Here is a 13,996-nt window from a genome sequence, read left to right on the forward strand (position 1 = left end):
TGAGAATCATTACAGGTCATACAGAATCACTACAAAGCAGCAATTCTTGGTCAGTGGACTTTGTACCCAGGAGACATTTGACAACTGTGGCTGTGCTATGGGCAGCTAGCCAATGGGCAGACATATCTAGAGGGATGTTGGTGTTCCTTCTTGTGTTCCACAATATACTGGACAGGACTCTTTAGCAAAGAACTTTGCAGCCTCAAATGTCATATGAAAATCTGCTCTCCATAAACAAAGATTACTTGACACTACACTGCATGTGCAAATGTGAAAGTGTAAATCACAAGCCAGTATTGTCCACAGGAAGAGTTCTTTAAACCATGGGGAAAATAACAAACTTATGGTTCCTTGCATGCAAATCACTGAAATAAATATTTTGAAAGAATGTCCTTTTCTCCTTCTTTGGCTTATGTGTTTTTCTTTCTTTCTGTAGAAATTCTGGTTGCAAGTGACTCACAAAACTGAGCTGTGGAACATTTCAGGCGTGACATAGGATAGAATTTTTATACCAGAGGTAAGTGAAATAGAAGATAAATGGATACTTGATAAAACCATATTTATGTGTTAGAAATCTAATATCCTTATTAGCTGGGCATAAGGTCTATGTGAACTCTAAAATACGTGGCTTTGTGCATTCATGAGGCTGGGAGACTTGTATGACTTACAAATACATGCTCTGTTTCCCTAATCCTGAACTTTTCATAGACAACAGCAGGTACCACTCAAGTAAACTTCAAGTTAGCTCTGTCATGGGAACTGATAGCAGCTCTGGTATGTGTGAAGCTAACATTCATTGCCTCTCTGATATGTGTGGTGCTAGCATTCATTGCCTCTCACTTGAAGAGTGAGCGCCTAACTGCTTCAATGTCTGTAAGGCAGAGCTGCAAAGAGCAGCAGTGAACATCAAGTTCTCCAGGGAGCAAAAGGGTAGCTGCTGCTTCTCAGTGTCAGTCTCACCATTAGAATGGTGAAGCAGAAATATTTCCTGACAATATGCCATAGGCACTTCTCTCCCCAGTCAACCAGAACTTATTGTTCAATAAGTATACACCTCAGAAGTTGACTTACCTATGAGCAACAGGAACCTTTGAGGAACATAAGTGTTCATGATAAACTATGTAATTGAGGAAAAAAATCCGGAGCCAGTGCTAGTGGCCCAAACTGTAGACCTGGCAACTAAAGCTAAGATCCGAGAAAATAATTTAAAGCCAGTCCAGGTAGGAAAATCCATAATACTCTTATTAACCACAAAAGGCCAGAAGTGGGGCTGTGAATCAAATGGTACAGTGCTAGCCTTGAGCAAAAAGACTAAGGAATAGAGCCCAGACCCTGTTTTCAAGCCCAGTACTGACACAATAAAATAAATATTTAACATAAAAAAATTGGGCTTGGTATTCTGGAAAGCAATGTGGAGGTTTCTTAAAGAACTAAAAATAGACCTTCCCTATAATCCTGCCATACCACTCCTGGGCATCTATCCTGAACATCATAACCCAGGATATGATAAGGACACCTGCTCAGCTATGTTCATCTCTGCACTATTCACAGTAGCCAGGTAATAGAAACAATCCAGATTCCCTACTGCAGATGAATGGATACAAAAAATGTGAGACACACACACACACACACACACACACACACACACACACACACAATGGAATTCTACATAGCCAGCAGACAAGATAAAATAATGGCATTTGCAGGGAAGTGGATAAATCTAGAGCGAATCATGTTGAGTGAGACAAGTAAAGACCAAAGGAACAAAAGGCACATGGTATCCTTATATGTGGCTATTAGATCCACACAATATTTCTGTACCCAATGCTATGGACATGGTGGTATTGGAAATATAAACACAACTACATAGACATAAAAATGTATGACTCTATAGACAAATTTTTTTTTGCCAGTCTTGGGCTTAGACTTAGGGCCTGAGCCCTTTCCTTAGGCTTTCTCAAGGCTAGAGCTCTACCACTTGAGCCTCAGCACCATTTCTGGCTTTTTTCTATGTATGTGGTACCGAGGAATTGAACCTGTGTCTTCATGCATGCTAGGCAAGCACTCTACCCCTAGACCAAACTCCTGGCCGACAAAATGTTTTATTACATAGATTAATATGTATCTATGACATATAAAACCCTCAGCCTAATTTTAAATATGTTCTAAAATCTAAGTGCCAGTGATTGTATATGGATATTTCCTTCTTGAATACTTGTTTATTAAACACATCATTTGAAATATGATGTAAAAATCAAGGTTAATAAAGTCTTTTATAAAAAAAAAATTGGGCTTGGGAATGTGGCTTGGTGGTAGAATGCTTGCATTTAGCCCTGAGTTCCATTCCCCAGTACCACATAAACAGAAAAGGCCAGATGTGACACTGTGGCTCAAGTGGCAGAGGGCTAGGCCTTGAGCAAAGAAGCTCAAAGACAGTGCGTAGGCCCTGAGTTCAAGCCCCAGGACTAGTTAAAAAAGAAAGAAAATGTGTTCAATGTTAAAAAAAAAGAATGTCAAATGGGGGAAGAGGGAAAGGCTGTCAATTAGAGGGGCCAGTGGACAACAGGCCAGATGTTAGTAATGAAGGGGCATTGCACTGGGAGGAAAACGCTCCAGGAACTGGGTCAAGTGTGTTGGACAAGAGGTATTGAGTAGAAAACAGGAGCCATGTCCTTTTCAATCACAGAGAAATGAAAGTTCCACTGGTTAGGTCTGTCACATTCCTGCTGGATGATAAGATGCATCTAGGATGAAATAGGACTCCTGTCCTCATTTGCACATTCTTTATTTCTTCCTGTTGCCACCACTTCATGTTATTTTCTTCTTTTCTCATTCATAAGCAAAGCTGTCCAGAGTGTAGGGGTAAGTTCCTTTTTGAGATCTCTCTCCCCCCCTCTCTCTTTCTCTCTCTCTCTTTCTCCCTCCCACTTCACTCTCCTCTCTCTCTCTCTCTCTCTCTCTCTCTCTCTCTCTCTCTCTCTCTCTCTCTCTCTCTCTCTCTCTCTCTCTCTCTCTGCCAGTCCTGGGGTTTGAACTCAGGGCCTGGGCACTGTCCTTGAGCACTAGCCTTACTACCCTTGAGGCTAGTGCTCTACCACTTGAGCCACAGCACCAGTGCTGGCTTTTTCTGTATATGTAGTAACCAAGGAATTGAACCCAGGTCTTCCTGCATGCTCGGCAAGCACTCTACTGCTAGACCAAACTCCCAGCCTAGAGTTCTTCTCTTGCTTATCAAGCCCAGTTCCTTCATTACTGACTTTCATTTGCAAACTGAGGACCAGAATAAAGAAATGTGTGTGTGTGTGTGTGTGTGTGTGTGTGTGTGTGTGTGTGTGTGCGCGCGCGCGTGTGCATGTGTGTGTCTTCTTAAAGCAGTTCCTGAGCAAAGAAAACAGGGGTTTAGTCTTTCCACATAAATTTGTAGACTCAATAAGAATGTGCTAAGTGCTAGAAGAAAGAAAAGCATAGCTTTTCCCTTTAGGCATTCAAATAAAGCTAGAGTAGCAGAGATATCAAAAGTATTATAATGTATAGTGAACTTATGGAGAGACTTAATATGAGTATCAAGATCAGAGAGAGGATCAGATCTTTGTAATTCTTCCATACACATTATTTTGGAAGTAAAAGAGATAGCTCAGGATCTGGGAGCATGTCCTAGTGGTAGAGCATGGCTTAGCATTTGCAAAGTCCTGGATCCAATTTCTTGGTACCACATACACAGAAAAAGCAGGAAGTGGTGCTATGGGTCAGGTGGTAGAGTGCTAGCCTTGAGAAAGCCCAAGGACAGTGCTCAGGTTCTGAAGAGGAGGAGGAGGAGGAGGAGGAGGAGGAGGAGGAGGAGGAAGAAGAGGAAGAGGAGGAAGAGGAGGAGGAGAAGGAGAAAGAGAAAATGGAAGAGGAAGAGGAAGAGAAAGAGAAAGTGGAAGAGAAAGAAAGAGAAAGAGAAAGCTCAGGACATAGCCTAGTGGTAGAGTGATTGACTAGTATGCTATTGAATCTGGGTTGTCACCTTGACCAAAGAAAAGAAAAAATGAGTGAGATTAAGGGTCTGATAAAGAGAGAGAAAGTAATGATGGAATGAAAACATAATGCCAGATTCTAATCATTTTTGTCTACTTTGGGAAAATGTGCTACAATCGAGGTGACTAAAAAATACCTGTACAGAGCCAGGAGTATGACCTAGCAGTAGCCTGCCCCACAACCAACAATAACAAAAATAAAATAAAAGCTAAAAAATAAAAGACACTATCAAAGGAATGCCCTGCAAATTGGCACCATCAATAATGTCTGAACAACAGTTGTTATCCTGGACCACTTATGGCTCTGTGAACTGTAACCATGTCATTTGACAAGTTTGAATACTCACTAGTTTCTACATATGTATTTCACAGGCCAGTAAAAAGGCAACAAAAGTTAAAACAGATTTCTAGCTTTTAATGTGAATGCTTTTAAGTAAAATTATAAAACCACTCACCTGTATTTGAGCACCATTTCCTAAGCAATTTTTTTTACCAACAAAAATGTAGATTAGGGCTGGTCCAAGGAGCACACAGCTATAATCCAAAAACACTTGACAAGACAGAAATTGAGGATATTAGGTTCTGCATTTTAAGGCCAGCCTAGAAAAACCAGTTGTCTAGACCCTATCTGAAAAAAATCACGAAAAGTCAAAAGGGCAGAGAACATGCCTCAAGCAATAGAGCTGAGTTCATAGCCCTAGTATACCTACCCAAATCAAAATAAAACAAAACTGAAAAGAGAGCAGATATAGACAAAAATAAAATAGAATATATTTTATGGGATTTAAGGTATTAGTCTTTCACTCATTTTGGTGGACACATATCGAGTAGCACATATCGAGATGTTCACTCTGAGTGAATAGCCTGCTCTCTCCACCACCAAACTATTCTTGAGGAAACTTTGGAGTCATCACTGACTATGGTAAACCCAGCTAACACAGTAGCATATTATCAATCATGGAGCCAGATGATAGGACTTTAGACATTGTGGATAAATTCTCAAGCTTACCACCCTAATAAGCTCACTTATGCCGGGGCCAACCAGCAGCAAACCAGGGTTCGCAGATTGGGGTTCCTGAAATAGGGGGCAAGGACTAGGAAGAAATAGAAGAGAGACAGACACACGGGGTCCAGGATGTCCGCAGTCCAGGTAAAGACTGCCGCGTTTATTTTTTTTCTCCAGCTTCTTCCCTCCTTGAGACCCAGGGAACTTCCAGGTGTTACATTCATATGGTAAATCTCAGGTCATTTAAACAGAATAAGGCCAGAAAACAATAAGACAATAAAGCCATTGTCTGATGCAAATCAAGGTACAGTTTGATTCCACTCTGGCTCCCAACATATCCCCCGTTTTTATTTTAAAAGAAACACAAGTGCAAGTTTTACTCTTTTCTATACCTCTAATTTATCCTGTCACATTTTCCAAAAATGACTTTGGTCCCTTCGTCTAACGGGGATTGATGGGCGGAGATTCAGCTTCTGTGACTTCTTCAAGCTGACTTAGGGGCGTTATCTCTGTGCTTGACCAGGGACCTTAAGAAGCCTAGCCTGTTTTGTTAAGGGGTTGCAAGGATTAGATATTAGGAACAATAATTTACTCCAAACTAGAGATCATATTTAACATTTAACAACTGCACAAACCATCTTTGGCTACAATAGTGTAGCTTACATAGCACCCATTTGCAAAGGCTTTTTCTTGATTGGGGAACTAAATTTCTGCAACCTTAACAATGCTTCAGTTGTCAGATCTAAACAGATTAATAGAGACACAAGCCTCAGATCCACAAACTTTTCCTGAATTTGTGGCTGGTGCCAAAAAATAAAAAATAAAATAAAAATTTCGCTCAATTAGGACTTTAAACTACCCACTATCACAGAAGATTGACAAGTTCCTGCCCAGTTATGAAAGGCACGGGAATTAGTAAGGCATGCTTACAAACTATTCTATGACCTCCCGGTGATACTCAATATCTACTGGTTGTTGTTCCCTTTTCAAGATCTCACTTAGACTCTCTTGGGCTGCGGCATATGGCTCAGCCTCAGGTTTTTTAGAAGAGTCCTTTAACTCATAAATTTCCCTTAATTCAAGATTAAGTTCAGCATTCTCATGTTGAGGATCTATGCATTCACTTACTAAATTCCATACATCAATAGCCTCTACTGGGGTCTTTTCGGGCCATATACATTATAATATTCTTGAATTCTTTTTCCTATCTGCTGCCAGGTTTTTTGGAATTCCTCCTCTATAAACCTCGGGCATGCCTCCTCGACAAACTGTAGGAAGCTCTGAAGCACCCCTTTTTTCACCCACGTTCCGTGGGCTTCAAGTAGGCCTGTTAAGATCGGTACATATGACCTATGGCTATTAACTTGACCCATAATTTTTACTCCTGACTATACACTCTCTTAAGATCCTCTCTTAATAGTCCTATGATGTGTTACTCACCACAGGGAGGGGTCCTTCACCTTCGTCCCAGATTTTCAGGGTCCCTGTTCGGGCGCCAGTTGCCAGGGCCAACCGGCAGCAAACCAGGGTTCGCAGATTGGGGTTCCTGAAATAGGGGGCAAGGACTAGGAAGAAATAGAAGAGAGACAGACACACCGGCTCCGGGATGTCCGCAGTCCAGGTAAAGACTGTGGCGTTTATTTTTTTCTCCAGCTTCTTCCCTCCTTGAGACCCAGGGAACTTCCAGGTGTTACATTCATATGGTAAATCTCAGGTCATTTAAACAGAATAAGGCCAGAAAACAATAAGCAATAAAGCAATTGTCTGATGCAAATCAAGGTACAGTTTGATTCCACTCTGGCTCCCAACACACTTATTTTCTGGAAACCCACAATGAAGGGGAGAAAAATAATATCTCAGAAAGGGACTTTAGGCTCCCAGAACTGGACTGGCATTTCTGCATAATTCCTGAGATCCCAACCATGTCATTTCCTTGGGTAGTCTGTCATGCCCCCACCTCACCAGATGCTGGCATCTGGGGACATCCAGGTCTGCAGCCCAAATGCAGCCTAGCTGAGGGAAGAGGGACCCTACAGGAAGAAGTGACCCCTGCTCTCAGGAAGAGGAGATCCGGGCCCTGGCCCTGTAAGAAAAGACTTGCTGCCATCCAAAAGCCTAAGCCTTTCTGTTTTACGAACAAAGGTGTCAGTTTCATAAACAAACATGTCATAAACCAGGGGCGGGGCAGAGACCTCAGGGCACCAGATAGAAATCTACCAAAATGCTTTATATATTGCCACTATTAGTGACTTCCCTTGACATATCCCTATTGCCTACAAGGTGCCTTTTGCCTACCATTTCCCCGATGTATACCTTTGCAGCAGAGCTGCTATTCATATTGCTACAGTTGTGGCTGTCAGTTCAGACCAGGCCGATTCCACAGTGGACCCACAATCGGTTCTGGCCTAACATTGATCATGCTGGACCTACCGAGCCCGGGTCTTCACCCTCTTCTTACATCTCACCTGAACTTTCTCCCATGCTAAAACGCCAGGTGGACCTGGGAGGCTTTGATTATCTAGGATCCTCTGCTCCATCTCAGATGTCTGCGGGACGTCAGGAGCCCACTCCCAGGATGCTCACATTGCGCAGGACAGATGTTGCTGCACAGCAACCTCCTGGGTCAGGTCAGTTTCCTGCTTCTCATCAGGATCTGCCAGACGTGTTGAGTCTGCAGGACGGACTCCCAGGGACGGTGCCAGAGCCAGGTGAGGACCACAAGCAGGCCATGCTTCGTCCACTCCAAAGTGACACACAGCACATTGCTCTAGCTGAGGCTTCAGAACAGCCCTCACTGCAAATGCATGTTCCACCTCTGTACACTCAGAGAGCACAAGAAAAACCATTTGTTCTTTCACTCCAGACCCGGAAAAAGGATCTAGTCAGGAGGTGGCTACATAGGCAGAGACGGCAAGTACATGAGCTTCTGGTAGGAACTGAAAACCAATTTGCAGAATCCCAGCTAGATCCCAGGATAAATATGGATTATGGTGATAGCATGCCTCAGAAAGCCCAAGAGAAGGCAGATGAACTTCCAGAACCCCTCGAAGAAGGTGAATCTTCTCAGTTCCAGCTGCACACCCATACTCAAAACCCGGGGACTCCTGAGAAGCTCCAGTCCCTTGTGGCTCAGGAAGAAACCCTAGCACAACAGCATGTTAACGAAGAGGTTATTATGCCATTGGTGCATGAAGATGGACGTGTTCCATTTCCAAGCAGCAATAAAACTCAGCATTCAACCTCACCAAATGTCACAGTTCAGCCTGCAGATGTGCAGATTACCTTCACCACTCCACATCAGCAACAGACCCCAGCCCAGCCTCCAGGGAGACCTCAGCAGGAAGAACTGTCAACTACCCAGCAAGAGGTGCCAGGTCAGCCTTCAGAGCTCCCAGGGTTTGGAGAACTTTTGGAAAGCCACCTGGAAGCCCCAGCTCAGCCTGAAAAGCCTTTGGAGCAAGTCACACCTCCAGTTGAGCATGAGGCTCCTGTTCAAGCTCCTGAGTCCCCCGTGGAGGGCATAGATGCAAGTCGACCAAACCACCAGCTGACAGTTCACTCTCCAGGAGAGGCCCAAGCTCACCATGCCAACGTCTCCTATGTTACAGATAAGCCCCCAGATGTGACAATTACCTTCACTTCAGTGCCTACCCAGGAGATTGAGTCGTCTCTGGCCCCCAGTGAGGCTCTGGCTGGTCCTGCAGGTTATGGAGAAGAGGTAGAACCCTCTTTCAGTGAGCAAGAGCAAGCATCTCAGCCTTCTGAGCCTCTTGGGGAGAATCAGCCTTCTGGAATGCAGCCTGCAGCCCCACCTCAGGCTTCAGAGCATGATGGGGAGTTTGAATCTTCTCTAACCCAGCAGGAACAACCAGCTCAGTCTTCTGAGCAGCATGAATGGACAGTTTCACCTTCAGGTCTGAATGAATCTCAGCATTCAAACTTGGGTGTGACTGGTAAACCTCCAGATGTGGTGATTACCATAACACCACAGCGGATGGTTGAGTGGGGGAGTTCTCCAAACCCCAATGAGGCCCAAGCTTATCCCTCTGTGCCAGTGAATGATATGGGATTTTCTGTAACCCAGCAGGAGCTCCCAACTCTGCCACCAGAGCCTTCAGAAGTAGTTGTACCTGTATCACTTCAAGAAGAGACTGTACCTCCAGTTGCACAGGAGAAGCCCTCTGTCCAACTGGAAGCCACAGCAGAGAATACACAGACCTCTGATGAGGTTAAACCTCCATTCCAGCCTGTAGGGGTGGAAGTGCCACCTCAGCCTCCAGAGTTTCCTAATGAAATTATAGGTCATCAAGAACAAGTTCCACCTACAACGTTGCAGCACAATATTGTTAAGCCTCCAGAGATGAATGATGTTGAGATTACAACTTCAAATGAACAGGACGTTTCTGATCAGTCCTCGTTGATCTCTGAACAGTCTGGTAGTTTGAAAGATCAGAATGAAATCATAACTCATGAGCCAAAACCCCCTGCAATGGACGAACAATCTCCAGACTATCAAGGAATGTTGCCACAGCCTGAAGAGCTTCCTGAGGAACCCTCTCCAGGCCTGCAAGAGATCACCACTCAGCTCCCCAAACCCCCTGAGAATCCTGGACCTTCATCTAGCCTGCAAATACTGCCAGTACCCCATATGGACTATAGTTATCCTCGACCTTCAGGTAACTGGGAAATTTCACCTCTGGATCTGGAAATGATGTTCAAAGTTCATAATGAACTAATGTCACCTAAAACCACAGTGAAACATGTGGATCTGGAGTTGACCATAACTCCACAGACTACAGTTGCTTATGAACAAGTTCAACTTTCTCCAACTCAGTCTGGTCTCCCTTCCCAGCCTCCTAAAGTCCCTGAAAATGTTGAACCTCCTTCAGTCCAGCAAGAGACTGCAACTCACACTCCAGATTTCCACAAGCAGGAAAATACTTCTGCAACTCTTCTAGTCGCTCCATCTCAGCCTGCACAACTCCCTGAGAACATGGAACCCTCTCCAGTGCTGCAGCCAGCTTTATCTCAGTCTTTAGAGACATCAGTAGATGTAGAACTCTCTTCAACTCAAGATGTCAGTCCAAATTTGGCAGCACAACCTCCAGTACATTTTGATATGACAGTTCCCACACCAAATCCAGAACTAACTCTGAGCCCAGTATTGCCCAGTGTCACATCTCAACCTTTGGACGTGGAACTCACAATTACTCCAGAACTCTCTACTACTGGTAAACCTTCTAAGAACTTGAAAAAGCGTCCTCAGATAACAATTCAACCTGTGGACATCCAACTGACAGTAACTGTACAAGCTATTGTTGAAGATGAACTTTCACCAACAGTAGATGAGGCCCCAAGTCAGTCTACAAAGCCACCTACGGAGGTTGTATCACAACCAGAAGAAAATCAGGGGCTGACAGTTCTCATAACAGGTGAGAATGAAACTCAGCATTCCACATTGCCCAATGTGACATTCCAACAATTTGATGTGGAAGTTACAGTAACTCCAAACCCTGCCACAGAGTATGAACATTTTTCATCTGTGAAGGAGACAGCAACTCCTTCTGCAGAACCCTCCGAGGTAACCCTTCTACACCCAGATAAGATTCAGTCTCAGCATCCAAATCTGACTGAAGTCACAGTTCAACCTTTTGATGTGGAAATTACCTTAACCCCAGAATCTAATATGGAGGTTGGACTTTCTCCAACCATACAGGAGACCTTAACTGACCATTCAACACCACCCACGAAGTTTACATCCCCAGCCCCATTTTCCATCACAGCTCCTGCAACAACCCAGAGTCCAGTGACACACAAGGTCACATTTGAACCAGTGGACCTACTGCTTTCCGTAATTTCAGAACCCACTTCTGAGGCTGAATATTCTCCATCTTTGTCGGAGACCACAGCTCCTCCTCAAGTGACATTTCCACTTCACATCCAGGATGGAAATCTAACTTCACAACCTACAACAAAGATTAAACTTCCTTCAACTATGCAGAAGGTCCCAACTGAGCCTTTGCAGGAAACCTCAAGTGAGGCTCTGCAGGAGACCACTACACAGCCCTGGCAGGAGATTTCAACTCAATCTCTGCTGGAGACTCCAACTCAGCATGTGCAAGAGATCCCAACCCAGACTACTGAGAAGCTTCTGTCTCACCATCTGCAGGAGACCACAACTCACCATCCACAGGCAACTCCAACTCACCATCCACTGGAGATTTCAACTCACCATCCGCAGGGGACCCCAACTCACCATCCACAGGGGACCCCAACTCACCATCCACTAGAGACCCCAATTCAGCATCTGCAGGAGACTTCAACTCACCATCCACAGGGGACCCCAACTCACCATCCACAGTGGATCCCAATTCACCATGCACTGGAGACCCCAACTCAATATCTGCAGGAGACTTCAACTCAACATCTGCAGGAGACCCCAACTCAGTATCTGCAGGAGGCCCCAATTCAACATCTGCAGGATACCCCAACTCAGCATCTGCAGGAGACCCCAACTCACTATCTGCTGGAGACCCCAACTTATCATTTGCAGGAGACCCCAACTCAGCATCTGCAGGAGACCCCAACTCAGCATCTGCAGGAGACCCCAACTCACTATCTGCTGGAGACCCCAACTTATCATTTGCAGGAGACCCCAACTCAGCATCTGCAGGAGACCCCAACTCAACATTTGCAGGAGACCCCAACTCAGCATCTGCAGGAGACTTCAACTCACCATCCACAGGGGCCCCCAACTCACCATCCACTGGAGATTTCAACTCACCATCCACAGGGGACCCCAACTCATCATCCACAGGGGACCCCAACTCATCATCCACAGGGAACCCCAACTCACCATCCACTGGAGACCCTAACTCAGCATCTGCAGGAGACTTCAACTCACCATCCGCAGGGGACCCCAACTCACCATCCACTGGAGACCCCAACTCAGCATCTGCAGGAGACTTCAACTCACCATCCACAAGGGACCCCAACTCACCATCCACTGGAGACCCCAACTCAGCATCTGCAGGTGCCTTCAACTCACCATCCGCAGGGGACCCCAACTCACCATCCACTGGAGACCCCAACTCAACATCTGCAGGAGATTTCAACTCACCATCCACAGGGGACCCCAACTCACCATCCACAGTGGATCCCAATTCACCATCCACTGGAGACCCCAACTCAACATCTGCAGGAGATTTCAACTCACCATCTGCAGGAGACCCCAACTCAGCATGTGCAGGAGACCCCAATTCAATATCTGCAGGACACCACAACTCCACATCTGCAGGAGACCCCAACTCAGCATGTGCAGGAGACCCCAACTCAATATCTGCAGGAGACCCCAACTCAACTTTTGCAGGAGACCCCAACTCCGCATCTGCAGGATACCCCAACTCCGCATCTGCAGGAGACCACAACTTACCATCTGCAGGAGACCACAACTTACCATCTACAGGACACCCCATCTGAGTATCTGCAGGAGACCCCAACTCAATCTCTGCAGGAGACTCCAACTCAACCTCTGCAGGAGACCCCAACTCAGCATATGCTGGAGATTTCAACTCAGCATCTGCAGGAGACCCCAACTCAGCATCTGCTGGAGACCTCAAATCAGCCTGTAGAGGCAATCCCAACTAAGCATCTTCAGAAGACCACAAGTCAACATCTGCAAGAGACCCCAACTCAGCCTGTAGAGTCAATCCCAACTCAGCCTGCAGAGGAGATCTCAACTCAGCCTGTAGAGGAGATCTCAATTCAGCCTATAGAGGAAATCCCAACTCAGGAGATGACAAGTCAACATCTGCTGGAGACTTCAGCTCAGCATCTGCAGGAGATTTCAACTCAGCTTGTAGAAGTGATCCCAACTCAGCCTGTAGAGGAGATCTCAACTCAGCCTATAGAGGAAATCCCAACTCAGGAGATGACAAGTCATCATCTGCTGGAGACTTCAACTCAGCATCTGCAGGAGATTTCAACTCAGCCTGTAGAGGTGATCCCAACTCAGCCTGTAGAGGAGATCTCAACTCAGCATCTGCAAGGGACTCTAACTCAGCATTTAGAGGAGATCCCAGCTCAGCCTTTGGAGGAGACCACAATTCAGCATCTACAGGAGGTGCCAACTAAACTTCTGTGGAACACTATAACTCAGGCTAAGCAAACAACCCCAATAAAGCCTCAGCTGAAAACCTCAACTCAGGCTAGGCAGAAGACCTCATCTCAGCCGCTGTTGAAGCCCTCAACTGAACCTCAGTGGAAGACCCCAACTCAGCCTCCACAGCCACAGTTGGAGACTGTGGCTAAACCTCCAACATCAGAATATCAGCCAATGTCACCAACTACAAAGGCTGCACCTGGTACCACCCTGAAGAATACTGCAACTCTTCCTCCAAAGCACAGGGAGGTGACACTGCCACATCCACACCAGTTTCACACTCAGCATCCAACCCTGACTCAAGTCACAGCTAAACCTTTGAGTCTGGAACGACGTACTAGAACTCATTTTTCAACAACATCCACCACAGAAAATGCTTTAGCTGTGCAAACTGAACAGAATGCTCTTCCAAGCACCAACTTATGTGAGCTCTGTAACTGCCAAGACCAGACACTGTCCTGTGTGGATCTCAGCCCAGGGCAGAAGCTCCGCCACGTTCCCGTGCCAGATATCAACCCCAAGAAGCAACTTTTCACTGTCTTGCAAGTATCACTTACCTCCTCTGTGCTGGGCATTCTGCCTGACATTCTTGTCTCAAGATCTTCCTCTTCTCTCCAAACCACATTGAGTAATGTTTACCTTTGTTTTTTTCTTTTCTTATTATGTTTGGTCAGTCCTAGGGCTTTGATCTCAGAGCCTGGGCACTGTTCCTGAGCTCCTCTGCTCAAGACTACTGCTTTACAACTTTGAGCCACAGTGCCTCTTCCAGTTTTCTAGTGATTAATGGAGATAAGAAGGTCATGGGCTTTT

General features: G+C 45.5%; 2 protein-coding genes and 1 long non-coding RNA gene across 3 annotated transcripts in view; 2 read left to right on the forward strand and 1 right to left on the reverse strand.

The window, feature by feature from the left end:
- LOC150051238 (uncharacterized) overlaps positions 1-13,996 on the reverse strand; it is a 93,447-nt gene that overhangs the window by 11,864 nt on the left and 67,587 nt on the right. The gene's annotated exons all lie outside the window — the stretch shown is intronic.
- Positions 1-13,996, forward strand: part of LOC150051239 (leucine-rich repeat-containing protein 37A2-like) — a 77,013-nt gene that overhangs the window by 615 nt on the left and 62,402 nt on the right. Inside the window, exon 2 of the mRNA XM_090351451.1 lies at positions 497-517. Within this exon, the coding sequence (XP_090207577.1) occupies positions 497-517 (21 nt within the window). The remainder of the gene's footprint in view (positions 1-496; positions 518-13,996) is intronic.
- LOC150051240 (uncharacterized) overlaps positions 7,269-13,996 on the forward strand; it is a 31,101-nt gene continuing 24,373 nt past the window's right edge. The window contains 1 exon segment of the mRNA XM_090351452.1: positions 7,269-13,728. Coding sequence (XP_090207578.1) covers positions 7,331-13,728 — 6,398 coding nt within the window. The 5' untranslated portion in view covers positions 7,269-7,330.

The sequence above is a fragment of the Megascapheus bottae genome, chromosome 17 (assembly GCF_031878675.1).
Source record: "Megascapheus bottae isolate mThoBot1 chromosome 17, mThoBot2.hap1, whole genome shotgun sequence".
NCBI lineage: Eukaryota > Metazoa > Chordata > Mammalia > Rodentia > Geomyidae > Megascapheus > Megascapheus bottae.